At 40.2% G+C, this 16440-nt stretch overlaps 1 protein-coding gene across 2 annotated transcripts; it reads right to left on the reverse strand.

Annotated features, from left to right (window-relative positions):
* Positions 1-317: 317 nt before the first annotated feature.
* Positions 318-16271, reverse strand: RAB2B (RAB2B, member RAS oncogene family). Of its 2 annotated transcripts, none has more exons than XM_078448412.2 (8): positions 16116-16271; positions 15818-15889; positions 12968-13035; positions 7742-7824; positions 7439-7531; positions 3443-3554; positions 2813-2881; positions 318-1961 (listed from the first exon to the last, which is right to left on the reverse strand). In XM_078448412.2, exons 1-8 carry the CDS (start codon positions 16159-16161, stop codon positions 1854-1856), a joined length of 651 nt encoding a protein of 216 aa, XP_078304538.1. In that variant the 5' UTR covers positions 16162-16271; the 3' UTR covers positions 318-1853. The 2 variants fall into 2 exon arrangements, with proteins under 2 accessions (XP_078304538.1, XP_078304539.1); XM_078448413.2 differs by lacking the exon at positions 16116-16271 and adding an exon at positions 15385-15464 and having other exon boundaries at positions 15818-15895.
* Between the last annotated feature and the right edge of the window lie 169 nt (positions 16272-16440).

The following is a 16440-nucleotide window of genomic DNA, read 5'->3' on the forward strand; positions in this document are numbered from 1 at the left end:
ATTACCCCAAATGTCAAAAGTCTTCAAACTTCCTGAGGTGTAGTGTTAACTATTATTACTACCACTGGGGGCAAAATACAGTATAAAATGAATGTATCTGCAAGTTGTGAGGAGCACCAGGTCATATATGGAAGTGTTCAATCATTATACTGCACACTGAAACTAATTTACACTGAATATTAACTGGAACTTAAACTAAAAAAAAAAAGAAATAAAAAGTATATCTCACGGAGGCTTCTTCCAATACTTTTGACACAATTTCCTAGAAGGAGAGTATCTATGTATGTCTGGGATAAAATCAGAAAGAACACATGAAATATGAGCAGTTGGATACATGCATATATTTAATAATGAAACAATTCGTCAACAACAAAAAAAATTAGAAAAAGTCATGAGACCCTAGTGCTGTGGAAGAGAATGGGACATCAAGGCAAAAGATACAAAAACTGACCCAGAAGGCTGCTTGATGAGTGAAGCAAAGGCAGATTAGCTTAGTATTATATGTCCTTGAAAAGAAAAATGGCTAGAGAAGTACCCACTTATTTGACTGCGTGGAAGCAGACAGCCTTACTATATGCTGCATAGAATGGAGGCAAAGGGAGAAAGAGACAAGCGGGAAGAGCAATATGGAATCCAGGGTGGGCAGACCAGAAGAGACTGAGATAGTTACAAAAAGATACTGTAAGACCTTTTGTTTCCTCTGCAGTCTACAATAAACCTGTTCCAAGTCTTTAAGTATGTCAGTCAAATCCAATGATCACATAATGAATAGCACTAGGCATTGTGAAGGAATAGTGGAGGGTGTGGTTTACAAAAGTAAAGGGATAACATGGTTCCTGCTCTCAAGGAGCTTACAACCTACATAGGAGACAGATTCCACACAGAAAACAACTACAAAACAAATTTACAAAGTAACATAAATATAAATAAATATACAAATGAGTAAACAACATACGAAAGCTCATAGGGTACTGCGTCAATAATTATTTAGAAGTCCCTAGGTCAAAGAAGGCTTTCTGAAGGAAAAATTTTTGGACTGAGTATGTTAGCAGAGAGTAGGGCATGTGCAAAGGCATATAAGTGGAAGTATATATGTCATGTCCAGTAAGCAGATTAGCTTGATTAGAGTAGAAAGTCTAAATAGGTCTCATTAAGAAGTGTGATGAAACAGTAAGGGTTTAATTTGGTGAAAGACACTGTAGTGTTAGGTCTGGTCCCTAAAACAAAACAAATGGGGAAAGAGGTTTTCTTTAGGTAATAATAATAAGTAGCCACAGGTCCAGGAGCAACTCCACTGCTCTCCCCAAAGTTTTGTAGTTAACTCCGAGACAGAGAAACTAGCAATGGGATGGTGAAGTATTCAGCATCCTTGAGCAGTTCAAGCAGAAGGAAGTGCCCTCTACAAGAACTCTTAGACAAAGTGGCAAGTACAAACAATCAATAAAATTCCTAGAGGACCCACCATCCAAAGGTCAGCCAGTCAGATCCCAGGAAAATCAAGTGCTCAAGCAGAATGTCTTCAACCCTTGTTACTAATTCTTGGTGGGGAGCAAATTGTATATGCTTACAAAAGAATTTATTTTTCAGCTACCATGACAATCGACTCTGATCCTAAGATTTTAGAAATTAAAATAGGAGGATGAGAAGAGCCCTAATCTATAGGGAATGCTCACGTCCCTGAAGAAGGACAGGTCAGTAAGGGCCCAAATTCTTCCCTGGTCTTTAAGTGGAAAGGCAAAACATCACACCTTGAAAAGAGGCTTTTCTCAGCCAAAGCAAGTTAAGACCTCTTTCTTTAAGCCTATTGATCTGAAGCTGTTCCAGGAAGGAAAAAAAGAGTCCAGGCCAGATATTCAGCAGCAGCCAGAGTTGGACCCTATTTCACTAGAGCTCCGCTGGGAGGCGCTGGGTCCCACTGACGTTGAAATACACTGCTGAGGACCAATCTTGATGCCATTTGCCTGGAAAAGAAAAGAGGCAAGAGTTCCCACCTCAGTGCTAAAGTACATTGGAGAGAAAGGTGGGGGGGGGGGGGGGGGGTTGAGCTAAATGGGTGATGGGCATTAAGGAGGGCACCTTGTTTTGATGAGCACTGGGTGTTGTATGTAAGTGATGAATCACTAAATTCTACTCTTGAAACCAATGTTACACTGTATGTTAATTCAAATTTAAATAAAAACTTGAAACAAAAAAAATAATAATAAAGTAAATGGGAGAAAGAAGAGGCACAAAAAGAAAAGTCATTAATGACATTTTCTAGAAGCAGATATGGCTTTGGCTCTTAACCATATGCCCTAGGCAGACTGTTGTGGAACAATAACTGTCAACAATAAAGATGTGATGACCAGCTCAGGTAACAAGTGACCCTTGTGCCCATTTTTAAGGAGACTGTTCTACTTGGGTTTCACAGCCATGTGCAGAATCAGGATGAGATCAGGTAAGAGTAGGAGGAGGCAAAGAGTGATGTTAGCATAGAATTCTTTTTGTTTTGCCCCAGAATTTGCTTTATAGAAATGGCCCTGTTGAGCAGTTAGGAATTACACCACCCCTAAACTCTAAGATGCTAAAAACTGAAGTTGCAAAGAAAACCTCCTGTACTATAGTATAACCTTTTAGATTGCCAACTAATAACCTCTTTAAAAAAGAGAAAATGATGACAGGTTTTTGTGTACATATATAAAAAAGATAAAGTATGAACTGGCATAGCTTCAAACAGCATGATGCTAGAAAGGAAATGCTTACATTCTAGGGGGGTTTCTTGTCCTCTTCAACAGAAAGCAAAGTTAACTGTCGGTTCCCCACCCATTCTCACCTCATTGTGAACATCAAATAAACCCTGCTGGATCTTCCTATATATTTCTTTGGCTGTGTTAATGAAGGCCTAAAGGAAACATAAATCGTATTATTAGGGTCAAGTTTAGGTAGAAAATTAAGAAAAACAAATGCAAGTATTATTCCTATTTGGATTTCTAAGGTGAATTAGGAACCATTAAGAGACCAGAGTAAAAATACAGAAGGTCCCCCAAAGTCTCTGTTTCAAAATGAAAAAAGGGACTGAATACATGGTATTTTGATACTAACCCAAGATGTTCCTAGATTGGCACCTTCTCCAAATAAAACATGCTCTGTTCTCAATTAGTTACTAAAGATAGTCAGTAGCAGGCTTCAGAATAACTACAATAGAACCCATTAGACCCTCCAACTAAAATATTTACAAGCAATGTGGAATCTAATCCACTTATTAATGTTACCCAAGGCAAAAGTTAAACCGTAGGAATCAAGGCCCAAAAAATGCAACAATTCCCTTAAAGGGAGATATATGATCACTGTGACCACAAGACATCCTTCCTTTACTTATGTCTTCTAAAAGAGAATTCTGAATAAAAGGATAAAGATACAGTGTCATCTCTGAAAAGTTTTCCCTACTTTCCCCAAGTAGTACCTCTTCAACATTGCAGGCTGTTTTGGCTGAAGTTTCCATGAAGATAAGTCCATGCTCCCGGGCAAAGGCCTCTCCTTCTTCTCTCTTCACATCCCTACGGGACTCTAAGTCACTGCAAGAGAGTAGTTGAGGAGAAAACTCAAAAAAGATCCAAGTGAAAGAAGAAACTCTTATTTTAAAAGAATCCTAGTTAGAATCCTTCAACCACCAGTTAATACATCACGAACGCATATCCTATAGGACATTCTCTTGTACAGGGTTAATGATTTCGGTAGCCTCCTGGAAAATGGTTCTTCAAATTCATGACAGCTACTGTAATGTTGAGACTAATACCTTACTCTATTATAGAGAAAAAGGTTTATAAATGGATAGGGCAAGCCCCATAGTTCCTCAAGGCTTCTTGTGCCCTATGCTTCTTTTCGGAATGAGATCCAGTGAGAGCCAAGGGAAGATGAAAAGGGACTTGCAGTTGTTAGAAAGTAAAGTTACAGATGTCCATCCCATAGCAGTGTCTTTTTCTTTTACTAGAATCAACCCACAAGAATAAAGTGTGTCAGGAGTAAGAACACAGTTGCCTTCTCACTAGTCTCACTGTTAACATATGTAATAGCAGTTTACCACCACAAAAATAAAAGATTCAGAGAAAAATGAGATATATAAAATTAGGTGATATGAGGGGTAAGAAGGTGGAGCCATGGACTGAGAAAAGCAATTAAGTGGCATGGAAAGACCTTCTGACAAGACAGGACAAAGGCTGCAGACAAAGGTAAGGATGGATTGTGTGACTGTCATTTTTCTAACTGGAAATTTGCATTTTGGAGGTTTCCAGTTTTCCAACCATGAAAAGAAATCAAGGAGTAAGTCCAGTGAAGAACAACAAATCTACCAACTGCGTATTTATCACTCACCAGCTGTGTGAAGACCAGGGAAGAACTATCCATCTAAACGTCCACCTCTAGCCCAGACACCCCTCTAAACTCCAGACCTGTTATCCACTTGTCAGTTCTTCGTTTCCAGTCTGATGTATAAAAGGCACCTCAAACATAAATCAAAATAGAACTTGATCTTTTCCCTCTTTTTGCCCAAACTGCTTCCGCCCCAGGCTTCCACATCTCCATACAGGGCACAAGCTAAAACCAAGATGTTGTTATTATTTTTTAATGCTTATTTATTTTGAGATAGAGCACACGCCCACAAGAGCAGGGGAGGGGTAGAGAGAAATGGAGAGACAGGGAGAGAGAGAGAGAATCCCAAGCAGGCTCCCCGCCGTCAGCAAGGAGCCTGAATGAGGGGCTCGATCCCACCAACCATGAGATCATGACCTGAGCCGAAATCAAGAGTCAGAGACTTAGCTGACCGAGCTACCTGGGCACCCCACAAGACATTATTTTAACAGCTTTTCCTTCTTCACTCCAAATACCCAATCCTTCCCAAAGTGAGGAACTTCCAAACTGCACCTTAACGCCATCCTGGTGTCACCACGTGAGTTCCCGCCACCATTCTCATTTGGACTACTGAAACTGACCTCCCACTTCAACCCCTCGAGGGAGCTCTTAAGATCTAATCAGGCCACATCTCTCCTGACAACTCTTAAAAGCTTCCTACTGTGTTTAGAATAAAATCCACACTTCTTCCTAAGGCCTGAAAGAGCTACAAGACCTGGCTCCTGCCTACCTTCCCAATCCCACCTTGCAACATTCCCCCTGATTCATCCCAACCATACTTTTTTTTAATTTTTAATGTTTATTTTTGAGAGAGAGACAGACAGAAGGGAGTGGGGAGGGGCAGAGAAAGAGGGAGACACAGAGTCTGAAACAGGCTCCAGGCTCCGAGCTGTCAGCACAGAGCCCGATGTGGGGCCCAAAACCACGAACTATGAGATCATGACCTGAGCCGAAGTTGGACGCTTAACTTCTTTCAATACCTAATTTCTTTCAATACCATAACCTTGCTAAGGTTCTTCCCAGTTCAAGGCTTTAAGTTTGTTCTCCCTGATACCTTTTTCTTTTTTTAAACTTTGCCCACTGAACTCTTACCTGTTCTTCAGATTCTGGCTTGTCACCCTTAATTAAAAATAGGTACCCTGTCATTCTCTTCTATAGCACCTTTTTCTACCTTCACTGCATTTCTCACAATTTGTAATTAGATACAAATCCTTCTATATTTAATATTTATGTCTCCACTAGACTATAAGCTCCAAAAGACCACTGGCATGACTCTCTTTTTTCTCACCTTATAAACTCAGGGTCTGGCGAATAGACATCTAAAACATAGTTCCAATAAATTAGCACAATTAGTCTGTGGCCACAGTTCTCAAATGCTGCACTCTAGGCATTACTATGAACTCATAAGGGTGCCACAGGATACTTTGAATTTTCAAGGGTGGGGCACCTGGGTTGGTAAGCATCTGACTTCGGCTCAGGTCCTGATCTCAAGTTTTGTGAGTTGGAGCCCCACATCAGGCGCTCTGCTGTCAGCGCAGAGCCTGCTTTGGATCTTCTCCCCCCGCCGCCCCTCCCCTGCTCATGCTCTCTCTCTTTCTCAAAAATAAACAACTTAAAGAAGCAAATAAATTTTCTTGGGAAACAGTTAACACTTGCCGTCAGAACACCACATGAATTACAAGCCTAAGACAGTTTGCGATGTCGCTGTCACATCACAATAGATCCCGTTCAACATTTGCCTGTGTTTGTATAACCTCAGTTTTTTGGCAGCTGCTTGATAAAAAGTACAAAATCAATTTGGAACAGAAAATGAGAGTGGCAATGACCAATCTTGATTCCAACTTTGAGAAGTTGTACAGTCCTGACAGGCACACCCAAGTCATTGGTAAGTAATTATGGACATTTAAGGATGAAATTAAAATTTTTTCTTTCATGTTTTCCATTTTCAAAGTCACCACATCATAATGACAAAAAGACTTATGTTGTTTAGATGTGTTTAATAACAAAACTGTTGGGCATTTCTTTTGGCCTATGGGTGCCACAGAAAACTTACTCCGAATAAAAAGTGTTGCTGAGGCTGTGGAGAAATTGGAACCCTAGGGTGTGGCTGGTAGGAATATAAAATTGTACAGCAAGTAGGAAAAACAGTATGGCAGTGCCTCAAAAAAGTAAACCTATAATTTTGATAAGATCCAGCAATTCCACTTCTGTAATTCAAAGAAATGAAAGCAGGGACCCAAACAGGTATGTGTATACTGATGGTGATGGCAGCATTATTCACAATAGCCAAGACAGAAGCAACCCCAGTGTCTATCAACACCTAAATAACAAAATGGGGCGAGTAACACACAAAAGAGTACCACTCATCCTTAAGAAGGAGGGGGGCACCTGGGTGGCTCAGTTGGTTAAGCGTCCAATTTTGGCTCAGGTCATGATCTCACAGTTCACGAGTTCCCCCCACGTTGGGCCCTGCACTGACAGTTGCAGACAGCTGCCTGGGATTCTCTCTCTCTCTCCCTCTCTCTCTGCCTCTCCCCCACTCTCTCCCTCTCTCAAGATAAATAAAATTAAAAGAGAAAAAAAAAGGAAGGAAATTCTGACACATGCTACATTATGAATGAACCTTGAGGTCATCATGGTAAATGAAATATGCCAGTCACAAAAGGACAAATATTATGATTCCACAGAAATGAGATGCCTAGAGTAGTCGAATTCATGGAGACAGAAAGCAGAATGGTGATTGCCAGGGCCTGGTGAGATGGAGAATGCAGTTAGCATTTAATGCGTACAGGGTTTCAGATGGGAAGATGAAAGGTTCTGGACTCAAATGGTGGTGATGGCTACAAAACAATGTGAATATGCTTAACGCCACAAAACTGTATACTTAAAAATGGTTAAAATAGTAAATTCTACATTATGTACATTTTACAATAATTTTTTTTTTTTTTTACTAAGAGTGCTACAAACCAAAGAAGTTTAGGGACCAAGTGATTTAATATCCACAGAGCACTTATATGACTTCTGCTCATTATTTCTACAAATAAAATTTCACCTTTTATTCCCAATCAGCATGATAACCATGTTGGAGCTGGAGTGTTGCCGGGCATCCTCTAACCAGGAGGTCAGGTGGTTGAAGGTTTCACGCCTACAGCAGAAAAGTTTAGAAAGTCACAGGCCCATTTCAAAATGCCAAAGTAATTCCGAAACGCTTGGCAAAAGAGGGAAATACATGTGTAAAGAAAAATACTAGAAAAGCCATTCCTCTTTAGCATTCTTAACAGAATCAGTCTATAGAAAAGAAAAAGATTTCGAGGCCATCAGGGAAAGTCCCTCCCGCCCACTTGACCTGACTCACCGTGTGATATCATACACTAGCAGGGCTCCAGCTGCGCCCCTGTAGTAGGAACGGGTGATGGAACGGAAGGATTCTTGCCCGGCCTTTCCCACCAACACAGCAACAAAAAAAATCCCAACAAAATCAGGTTATTTCCAGAGAAATTACTTGATCCCATGCCAGTCAATCACAAAGGACTAAATTTTAAGAAAGAACTTCTCTTAGGGCGCCTGGGTGGCTCAGTCGGTTGGTTAAGTGTCATGATCGCAGGTCATGATCTAATGGTTTGTGAGTTCGAGCCCTGCACCGGGCTCTGTGCTGACAGCTCAGAGCCTGGAGCCTGCTTTGGATTCTGTGTCTCCCTCTCTCTCTTTCTCTGCCCCTCCCCCACTTGTGCTCTCTCTCTCTCAAAAACAAATAAACATTAAAATTTTTTTTTTTTTTTAAAACAACTTCTCTTAAGAGAAGTAGAGAAAGGAAACCTGACTTCCCAGGGGGATGTCCAGGTGGGAAATTAACATTTTTCAATGAAAACACAGTTGACATTAGGGGTGGGTCAATTATTCCTGTGACACTGTCCATCAAAAAAGAATGTTTAGCTTCCCTGGCTCCCAGTCACTCAATGCCAGTTAACACCCCATGGTCAGTATGACCGTCAAAAGACATTCCCATACATTTTCCAATGTCCCATAGGACAGAACAACTGGAAACAGGACTAGAAACTCAAAGAGCATTTTCAATCGCAACATGACATTGAACACACCACATTAACTTTTCTGTTTGCATTCTTTTATCTGTAAAAAAGAAACTTATCTTAGAACGCCAACACCCTGTCTAATGAAAGTTTCATTCCAATGGGTCAGTGTAGAAAAGTGGTCAGATACAAAGCACTTAAATTTGGCATATCCTAATTGACATTTACTGTTCCACTACTAAAGGCAGGACTACCAAGACATCCCCTGCTGGGATCTTGTCAGGGCAAATAAGAATCAGAAACAGGGAAAGAAACCTAGGGCCCAGGACAGTTTTCCTTAAAAAACCCAACATTCACACTCTAATTTCATTTCCAATAGGGGCCAAGATATTTATAACTGACCTATTTATTAATGCCCCCATATACTGGGTACTTTTGCTTTCTTGATGGAATAGTTTTATTTTTTTCCCCTCATAGAAAGCAAAAGCATCTATTAAATAACTATTTTATTATTAATAATATCCTGGTATTTAACCTGTCCTATTACAAAAGTCTTCACATTCTTGGGCTGGCTCAGTCGGTAGAGCATCCAACTCTTGATCTTGGGGTGGTGAGTTCAATCCTCATGCTGGGTGTAAAGATTACTGAAATAAATAAATCCTTAAAAAAGAAAATTTTCACATTCTTGAAATCATTTATCCTCATATCCCTACATAAAGGTTAGGAAGAAAGACTACTATTCATATTTTAAAGATGGGAAAACTAAAATGTGAGATGAGGAAAAAATGGCTTTCTCATAGTATACTAACAATAACAAGGAATGCTAATAATATAAATGGGGAAATTCAGGCTCAGAACGGTAACTGGTCAAAAGTTATAAAATCTATAAATACTGAATCCATATTTAAACTTAGGATGTTAGTGCATCCTAGCATAAAACTTTGCTCTCCTAGCCATTATATCATACAATCTAAACACATGGGTTTGAACATGAGAAGAGAGTTCCAGTATGTTAATTCTAAGGTTATGTTTCCCACAATAAGAAACTCTCTTTTCACAAGAATCATACAAATGTTTTAGTGAGTTGTATGCCTGTTAGAACACCCAAATCAAAAATAATTCTAAAGAGTTTTGTTGGTAATATTAACAATACTTTTAAGATGTAAAACATACTTTTTCTCTGCAAGAGCTCACTTAACGTTTTATTTAGTCCCTAATAGTTTTAGGTCTTAAACTGATTCCCATTTTGATTTTACCTTACTTTTTCTCCTCTTCTGCTATTGTTGAAAGGCCCCTTCGTCCCTGTGGCCTTCTAGGAACTAAAAGGGAAAGCTTGAGGCAGGCCTATGTGATAATTGAAGCACATGGCAGCGTTTAACTTTAGCAGCTAAAAATACTTCCAGGGGCTCATCAGAAAATGCTGTTTAAAACCATATCCCTTTACTTTTTCATCTCAGTCCAGTTTATGAACCTTTGTTGAGACAATAAGCTAGAAAGAGTGAGTGGCTCAATTTGGGCTGGTCTGCATTGGTTTGAGGTTCTCTTTGTCCAACCCCATTAAAAACATCTAAAGGAGCAAAGAATTAAGATGGAGCAAAGAACAGCAAAGAATTAAATTTTTGTTTTTACCAGCACAGCACTGTAAATGCATTTTTCTCCCTTATAATTTTCTTAATAACATTTTCTTTTCTCTAGTTTACTTTATTAAAAGGAACAGTATATAATACATCTAACACACGAAGTATGGTTTAATTGACTACGTTATGGGTAAGCCTCTGGTCAAATGTTTTTAGTACTTAAGTGGTTTTTTTTTTGGGGGGGGGTCAAAAGTTATACACAGATTTTCGACTATATGGGGGTCAATACCCCTAACCCCCATGTTGTTTAAGGGTCAACTGTAGTTTGAAGTATCAATTCCTACAAAGTCAGATAGGCCCATTTCCTAAAAATCAAAATACATTCTAAAGTAAAATACAAGTGAATTCAGGATTGACGAGTATTTTATACTAACTACAGTACAATGTCTCTCTTCAGTTAGCATGAGTTATTTGGGCAACTCTATGTACAGAATGAAAGAAGATAAAAAGTAATATGGTTTTCTAGGTGCATCTGGCTGATTTATTTGGTGTAACATATAACTCTTGATCTCAGGGTCATGAGTTCAAGCTCCAAGTTGAGCGTAGAGCCTACCAAAAAAAAAAAAAAAAAAAAAAAAAAGTCCTATGGCTCTCTAAATCCTTACCAATTACCAGAACAGTGACAACAAAAAACTCTGGATAACCTGATCTCTTTAAAAAACACCCTTCATGGTAATCCCTGAATATTTTCATGTAGGATGGCTTTGGGAGTGAGAGAATGAGGTCAACAAAGTGGGAAACCAAGGTGGGTAAGCAATGAGAAGATCAGGGCTGACAAGGGAGAAATGATCAGACTTACCCAGAGTAGCAGACAAGAAACACATCACATTATAGGCAAGAATCTCTTAGAAATTTCAAACAGAAAACCCCAGTATGCTGAAACCTGGTATCTTTTTATGATTCAACAAAGATTAGTTCAATCTCAAAACAATTATTAAAAGGGAACAGAAAAAAGGCCAGTTGCATCATCAGGACATATGGTCCTTGAGGAGCCTGTCAACAGAGCAGTGGCTCTCAACTTTCTTATTTTATGATCCAATACGTCTCATGTTATACCAGGTAAGGGAAAAAAAAAAAGCAAAAAAAGCAAAAGCCAGCAAGCCAACACTTTGACATTCTCTTAACCGTGATCATACCGCTGTCAGCTATTGGGTCTCCTGGCACGAAAACATCCATTTCTTGAAATGGTAAAGGTTTAAGTTAAAAGGACTACCAGTCTTGACATCTATAGGTTTCATTCTTTGTGACGTCCTCAGAATTTGTCCTGTGGCCTCTTTAGGAGGTCAAATCTTTGTGGGAAATATAAAAACCAGGAGATAATAAAAGGAGAGTTGCAACATACCCATTTCAGTTAATAGTGACAACAAACCCCTGGGTCACAATAATAAAAGAAAGCAGAGAACAAGTGACAGCTGCTTAAGAAATATATGAACTTAACCTTAATAAAAAACATAGAATAATATCTCTTAAGCTTAATTGGGAGGAAAAGACTAGAGACAAACTAGCCAAAAAACAAGTTTGGAAGATTTAGAGTTATGTGGATAGTTCTTCCACTAATAGAGATGTAAAGTTATTCATGTTCCTATAATTAGGGCAAGCCACTAAGGGGAGATGTAAGTCTGTTCAGAAAGGCAAAAGGTTATTAAAATACTTGCAAATACAACCAAATAATGTATGAGAGAACATCATCCTAGTTGAAAATACCTAATAAATCAGTGCATCCAAAAGTGGTAACAACCTTGGAGACTACCAGAAAAAGACTCTGCATAAAGAGCCTAGAGCAGCAAGTTAACTGACAGTTGACCCTGGAACAATGCAAGAGTTAGGAAGCCTAACCCCCATGCAATTAAAATTCCTCCAACTTTGACTCCTCCAAACCTTAACTGCTAATAACCTACTGTTGATCAGAAGTCTCACCCAATATATAACGTGTTGATCAACATATACTTTGTATGTTATATGTATTAATTTTTTTCTTAATGTTTGGGTTTTTAAAAATTTTTTTTTGATGTTTATTTATTTTTGAGAGACAGAGACAGAATATGAGTGGGTTAGGGGCAGAGAGAGAGGGAGACACAGAATCTGAAGCAGGCTCCAGGCTCCAAGCTGTCAGCACAGAGCCCGACATGGAGCTCAAACTCACGAGCTGTGAGATCACGACCTGAGCAGAAGTCAGATGCTCAACCGACTGGGCTACCCAGGCGCTCCAATGTTTACTTATTTCTGAGACGGAGACAGAGTATAGAGTAGGTGAGGGGCAGAGAGAGAGGGAGACACAGAATCTGAAGCAGGCTCCAGGCTCTGAGCTGTCAGAGCCCAATGAGGGGCTCGAATCCACCAACTGTGAGATCATGACCTGAGCTGAAGTCGGACACTTAACCAACTAAGCCACCCAGGCGCCCTCTGCCCCTCTGAGCCACCCTCCCTCTGCCCCTACCCCCCCCTCCAAAAAATAAAAAAAAAAAAACACCTAATTCCCACAGCTAGGTCTACTTTGCCGTGATTTTATGCATGTACAACAAAAACAAAACCACCACCACAGATTTGTGTATGTTTATGTATCTGAACACACAGAACAAGTCTGAAAGTACAAGCACTGAAGCATTCATACTGGTTTATTCTGGTTAGGCAGAAACCAGGATTGGAAGGAAGAAGAGGTTTGTGTGTGTAAAGGGGACATTCACATTTTACTCTACAGCTTTTAATTTTACTAGGACAAATACATTACTTGGGCTATTTAAAACAAAAACACAAAGACAGGCATTCAGAATTCATAACTGTAACAAATGAAAGTGAAAACTCTTTTCCTACTCTCAACTCCACCATCAGCCCCTTTCTAGTCCTCTGCCCCGGGGCATCAGCCTTTACTGTTGTTTGGATCTTAGTCAGGGACTGAGTTATCCTGTTCTCTCTCACCGTATCCCAGATTTGCAGCTTGATTTGTTTTCCATCAATGTTGACCATACGGGCCCCAAACTCCACACCTGTCAGTGAAGAGCAAAAGAAGGAATGTGATTTTCATGAACATCACCCACATTGAGAGGTTCATGTTCTTCCCCAGTGTGGTGACTCATCCTCTGTCTGCCCTCAGTACCACTAAACCCATTACCGCTATTTGCTACAGTTAATTTTGTGTTCCTTGAGTTTCCATTTTCCTTTCAGAATTAAAAACCGTGTTCCAGATGATAATGACCTCAGGAATGTAACCAAAAAGCAGATGTGGAGATACCACTAATTAAGAAATCAAGTAGAAACAGTGAATAAATTTTTAGTAATATGAACACTTAAATTTGATTAGTAGTGTTTAATTTTCCGACTTTTTTAAACAAATATGTTAAGATTAAAAAAATATATATTTCCTAACATTTTCTCACTCTCTAGTCCAGTATTTCTAGTATTTTTGCAATTCTGTAATTTTTTATTTGAGAAAAGAGCCCACCTAAGAAACAGGTTCTCAAGAGTGATACATTTCAGATCTCCAATGATTCCCAAAGTTCACCAGAAAATAGCTTTCCTCATAGTACGGAAACCGACAGTCTGGATAAAGGTTTTGGCTTACCTGGTATTCACCTTTTTTTTCTCCCCCCATGTTTATTTTTGAGAGAGTGTAAGTGGGGGAGGGGCAGAGAGAGGAACACACAGAATCCAAAGCAGGCTTTAGGCTCTGAGCTGTCAGCACAGAGCCCAACACAGGGCTCGAACTCAAGAACCGTGAAACCATGACTTGAGCTGAAGTCAGACACTTAACTGACTGAGCCAGGTGTCCCAGCATTCATCTTCTTTCAAGTAATGTCAGAACAAAACTTAAAATCGAAGGTCGCTCACACTGAAAATACTTGATTGTAAGTCAGACAATTTGTCCTATTTTCTATTTTTATATAGTACTTTACTAGAGAATTCTGATTTCCAAGTAAGAAAGAGCACTAATTTAGGATCTGCTAAAAGGCTGATAGGTGTCTATTCACTGGCCCCATGCACAGTACTATCTGGAGTATCTCTCTCAACTCTAAGATGCTGCAATCAAAAGAAAGATATAGGGTCGCCTGCATGACTCAGTCGGTTGACTTCAGCCCAGGTCATGATCCCACGTTTCATGGGTTCAAGCCATGTATCCGGCTCTGTGCTGTCAGCTCAGAGCCTGGAGCCTGCTTCAGATTCTGTGTCTCTCTCTCTCTCTCTGCCCCTCCCCCACTCTATCTCCCAAAAATAAACATTAAAACAAAAAAGATGTAAAAAATGTTTCCTACTACTCTAGACTGTCTCATCATGCACAGTGATAGTTACTGAAAAAAGTCACTAGATTTTTTTTCTTTCTGTACAATAGAATGGAATTTCAATGGTGAAGAATTAAAAAATAAAACTTGACTTTTATGCAACTTCCCCCAGTTATGCACTCAGAGATCCTTGTATTTTGCACATATTTTCTATCCAACTGCCTTACCTTGGTATACAAGACTGAATTCGGAAAGAAACAGAGCCTATGTATGACTCTAGCAAAAACCTGATCACGTCATTCCTCCATTTAAAAATGTCATTACCTTCAGCTGTTTCAAAACATGGTCTTTAATATATTCTCTAGCTTTATTTTTTGCCAGTGTCCACTTTAAACTTCATGCTGCAGCCATATTAAATTCCTTTCAGTTTTCCAAAGATAGACTGATCTCTGTCATTCCTGAGCATTTGCAAATAATATTCCCTCTTGCTCTGACCACTTTTCCATCTTGACAAGCCCTTTGCCTGGCTAACTCTGTTCATTCCATTTTCAGCCTTTCCAGAACAAAGTGCAGATTCTCCTCCCCATTTGCCATAGGAATTTACTTATCAGTATCTGTCCCCAGCCCCACCTCCTACATCAGAAGACTATAAACTACTTACGGGCAGGCACAATGTTTGCCTGGTTAAGCACTGTATCATTAGCACCTATTACAGTGTGGCTGTTCACTTCGTATTAACTTACAAAGATATTTTCCTATTGATGTTATCCTCTAAATCCTTTTCTGACTCCATGAGTTATTTGGCTCTGAACAGGGCATTTGGGAGCAGAAGTAGCTTCAGATGTCAATAAGGTGGGATTTGAAAAGTAGCAATATGATAAAAACGGGAGTTAAGGATTTTACTCAGAAACTATATTTGCATGGCAAGAAGGTTAGTTTTATATATATTCCTCATCTGGGGTAGGGTTAATGTAGATTATGCCAAAGGGGCTGTGAAGGCTCCAGCGGGCCCTATCTTAACACAAATGTGCAGCGAACATTTATGCTTCCCATGATCACCACTGTGATTCTGGAACTCTAGCACACTCTTTTGTTTAAAAGTTTTTAGTTTTCACCTACCTTTTAACTCTAAGTCTGGGATGGTTCTTCAAATTTACTTCTTCCTCTCCAACACACAAAAATCTGTATGTTGGTGATTACTTTGAAAAACATACGTGAGGTTAGCACTAGTTTATCACAAAACAAGGTCGGTTTTTTAATAAGTAGTTAAGTTTCCGTGGAATTCTTCATAAACATATTTGTGGGGGGAATCCTACAGCAATGAATCCATACCTCATGCCCATCTCTTAAGTTACCTTTCAATTATTTACTCCCCATTACACTACTCCCCATTTATCAGCATTTGGTTAGTCATTCTTAATTTAACGTAACTCTGGACTAGCTTAAAAATAGGAAGACGTAACTTTTTACTTCGAACACTGAAGGCTGCTAACTTTCCATTTCAGCTAGTCAGGTTTCAGTTCTCTCTTCTGGGACAAGTAGATGGACTTACCTATTGTGAGGTCGTGGACAGGCTGGAACCGCTTGTCCGTAAACTGCAGGAGGAGACATGACTTTCCCACACCTAAAAGAGGAAGACGCACGTTCTAAGACTCACGCGTCCCAAGAACAATCTCGAGTCAGGCCGTCCGGGGCTGGGGAAGGGGAGCTCCGAGCCCCGCCCCCGGCCGCCCCGCCCCCGCCCGCACTTCACTTAATCGCCCAGCCCACTAAATGAGCCCCGCCCCACGCCCCGGTTTGTGAGCTTCGGATCCCCGCCCCAGCCGTGAGGGCAGTCGCCCGCAGCTCACCTGTGTCCCCGATGATGATGTACTTGAAGAGATAAGCATAAGTCATGGTCCCGTTTCCTCTGGATTCCGGGTCCGCCCGACTTCTACAGCCACTTACCTCCGGCCTCTCTAGCCGCTCAATCTACCGATTTCTGGCCCCTCTAGCCCAGATCACGTCTCTATTGCCCTCCCCTGAAATCCTCTCTCGGTCCGTGCGACTGTAATAACCATACAGCACCTCCAGGGACGCCTCTAAAACTTCTACTTGCCATTATCCCACCAAGGTCCAGGGGGCGGTAGCTATCCTTTCCGTCCGCTCCGCCTTCCCGGCGCGACTCGCAATAGC

This window comes from Panthera onca, chromosome B3, assembly GCF_046562875.1.
Source record: "Panthera onca isolate mPanOnc1 chromosome B3, mPanOnc1 haplotype 2, whole genome shotgun sequence".
NCBI classification, from domain to species: Eukaryota; Metazoa; Chordata; class Mammalia; order Carnivora; family Felidae; genus Panthera; species Panthera onca.

Coding starts and splice junctions, on each gene's coding strand:
- RAB2B (XM_078448412.2), bottom strand. CDS start 16,161: ATGACTTATGCTTATCTCTTCAAGTACATCATCATCGGGGACACAG. Junction 15,890..16,115: donor CATCATCATCGGGGACACAG/GTGAGCTGCGGG, acceptor TTCCTCTTTTAG/GTGTGGGAAAGTCATGTCTC. Junction 7,825..12,967: donor AGCTGCAAATCTGGGATACG/GTGAGAGAGAAC, acceptor TTGGTGGGAAAG/GCCGGGCAAGAATCCTTCCG.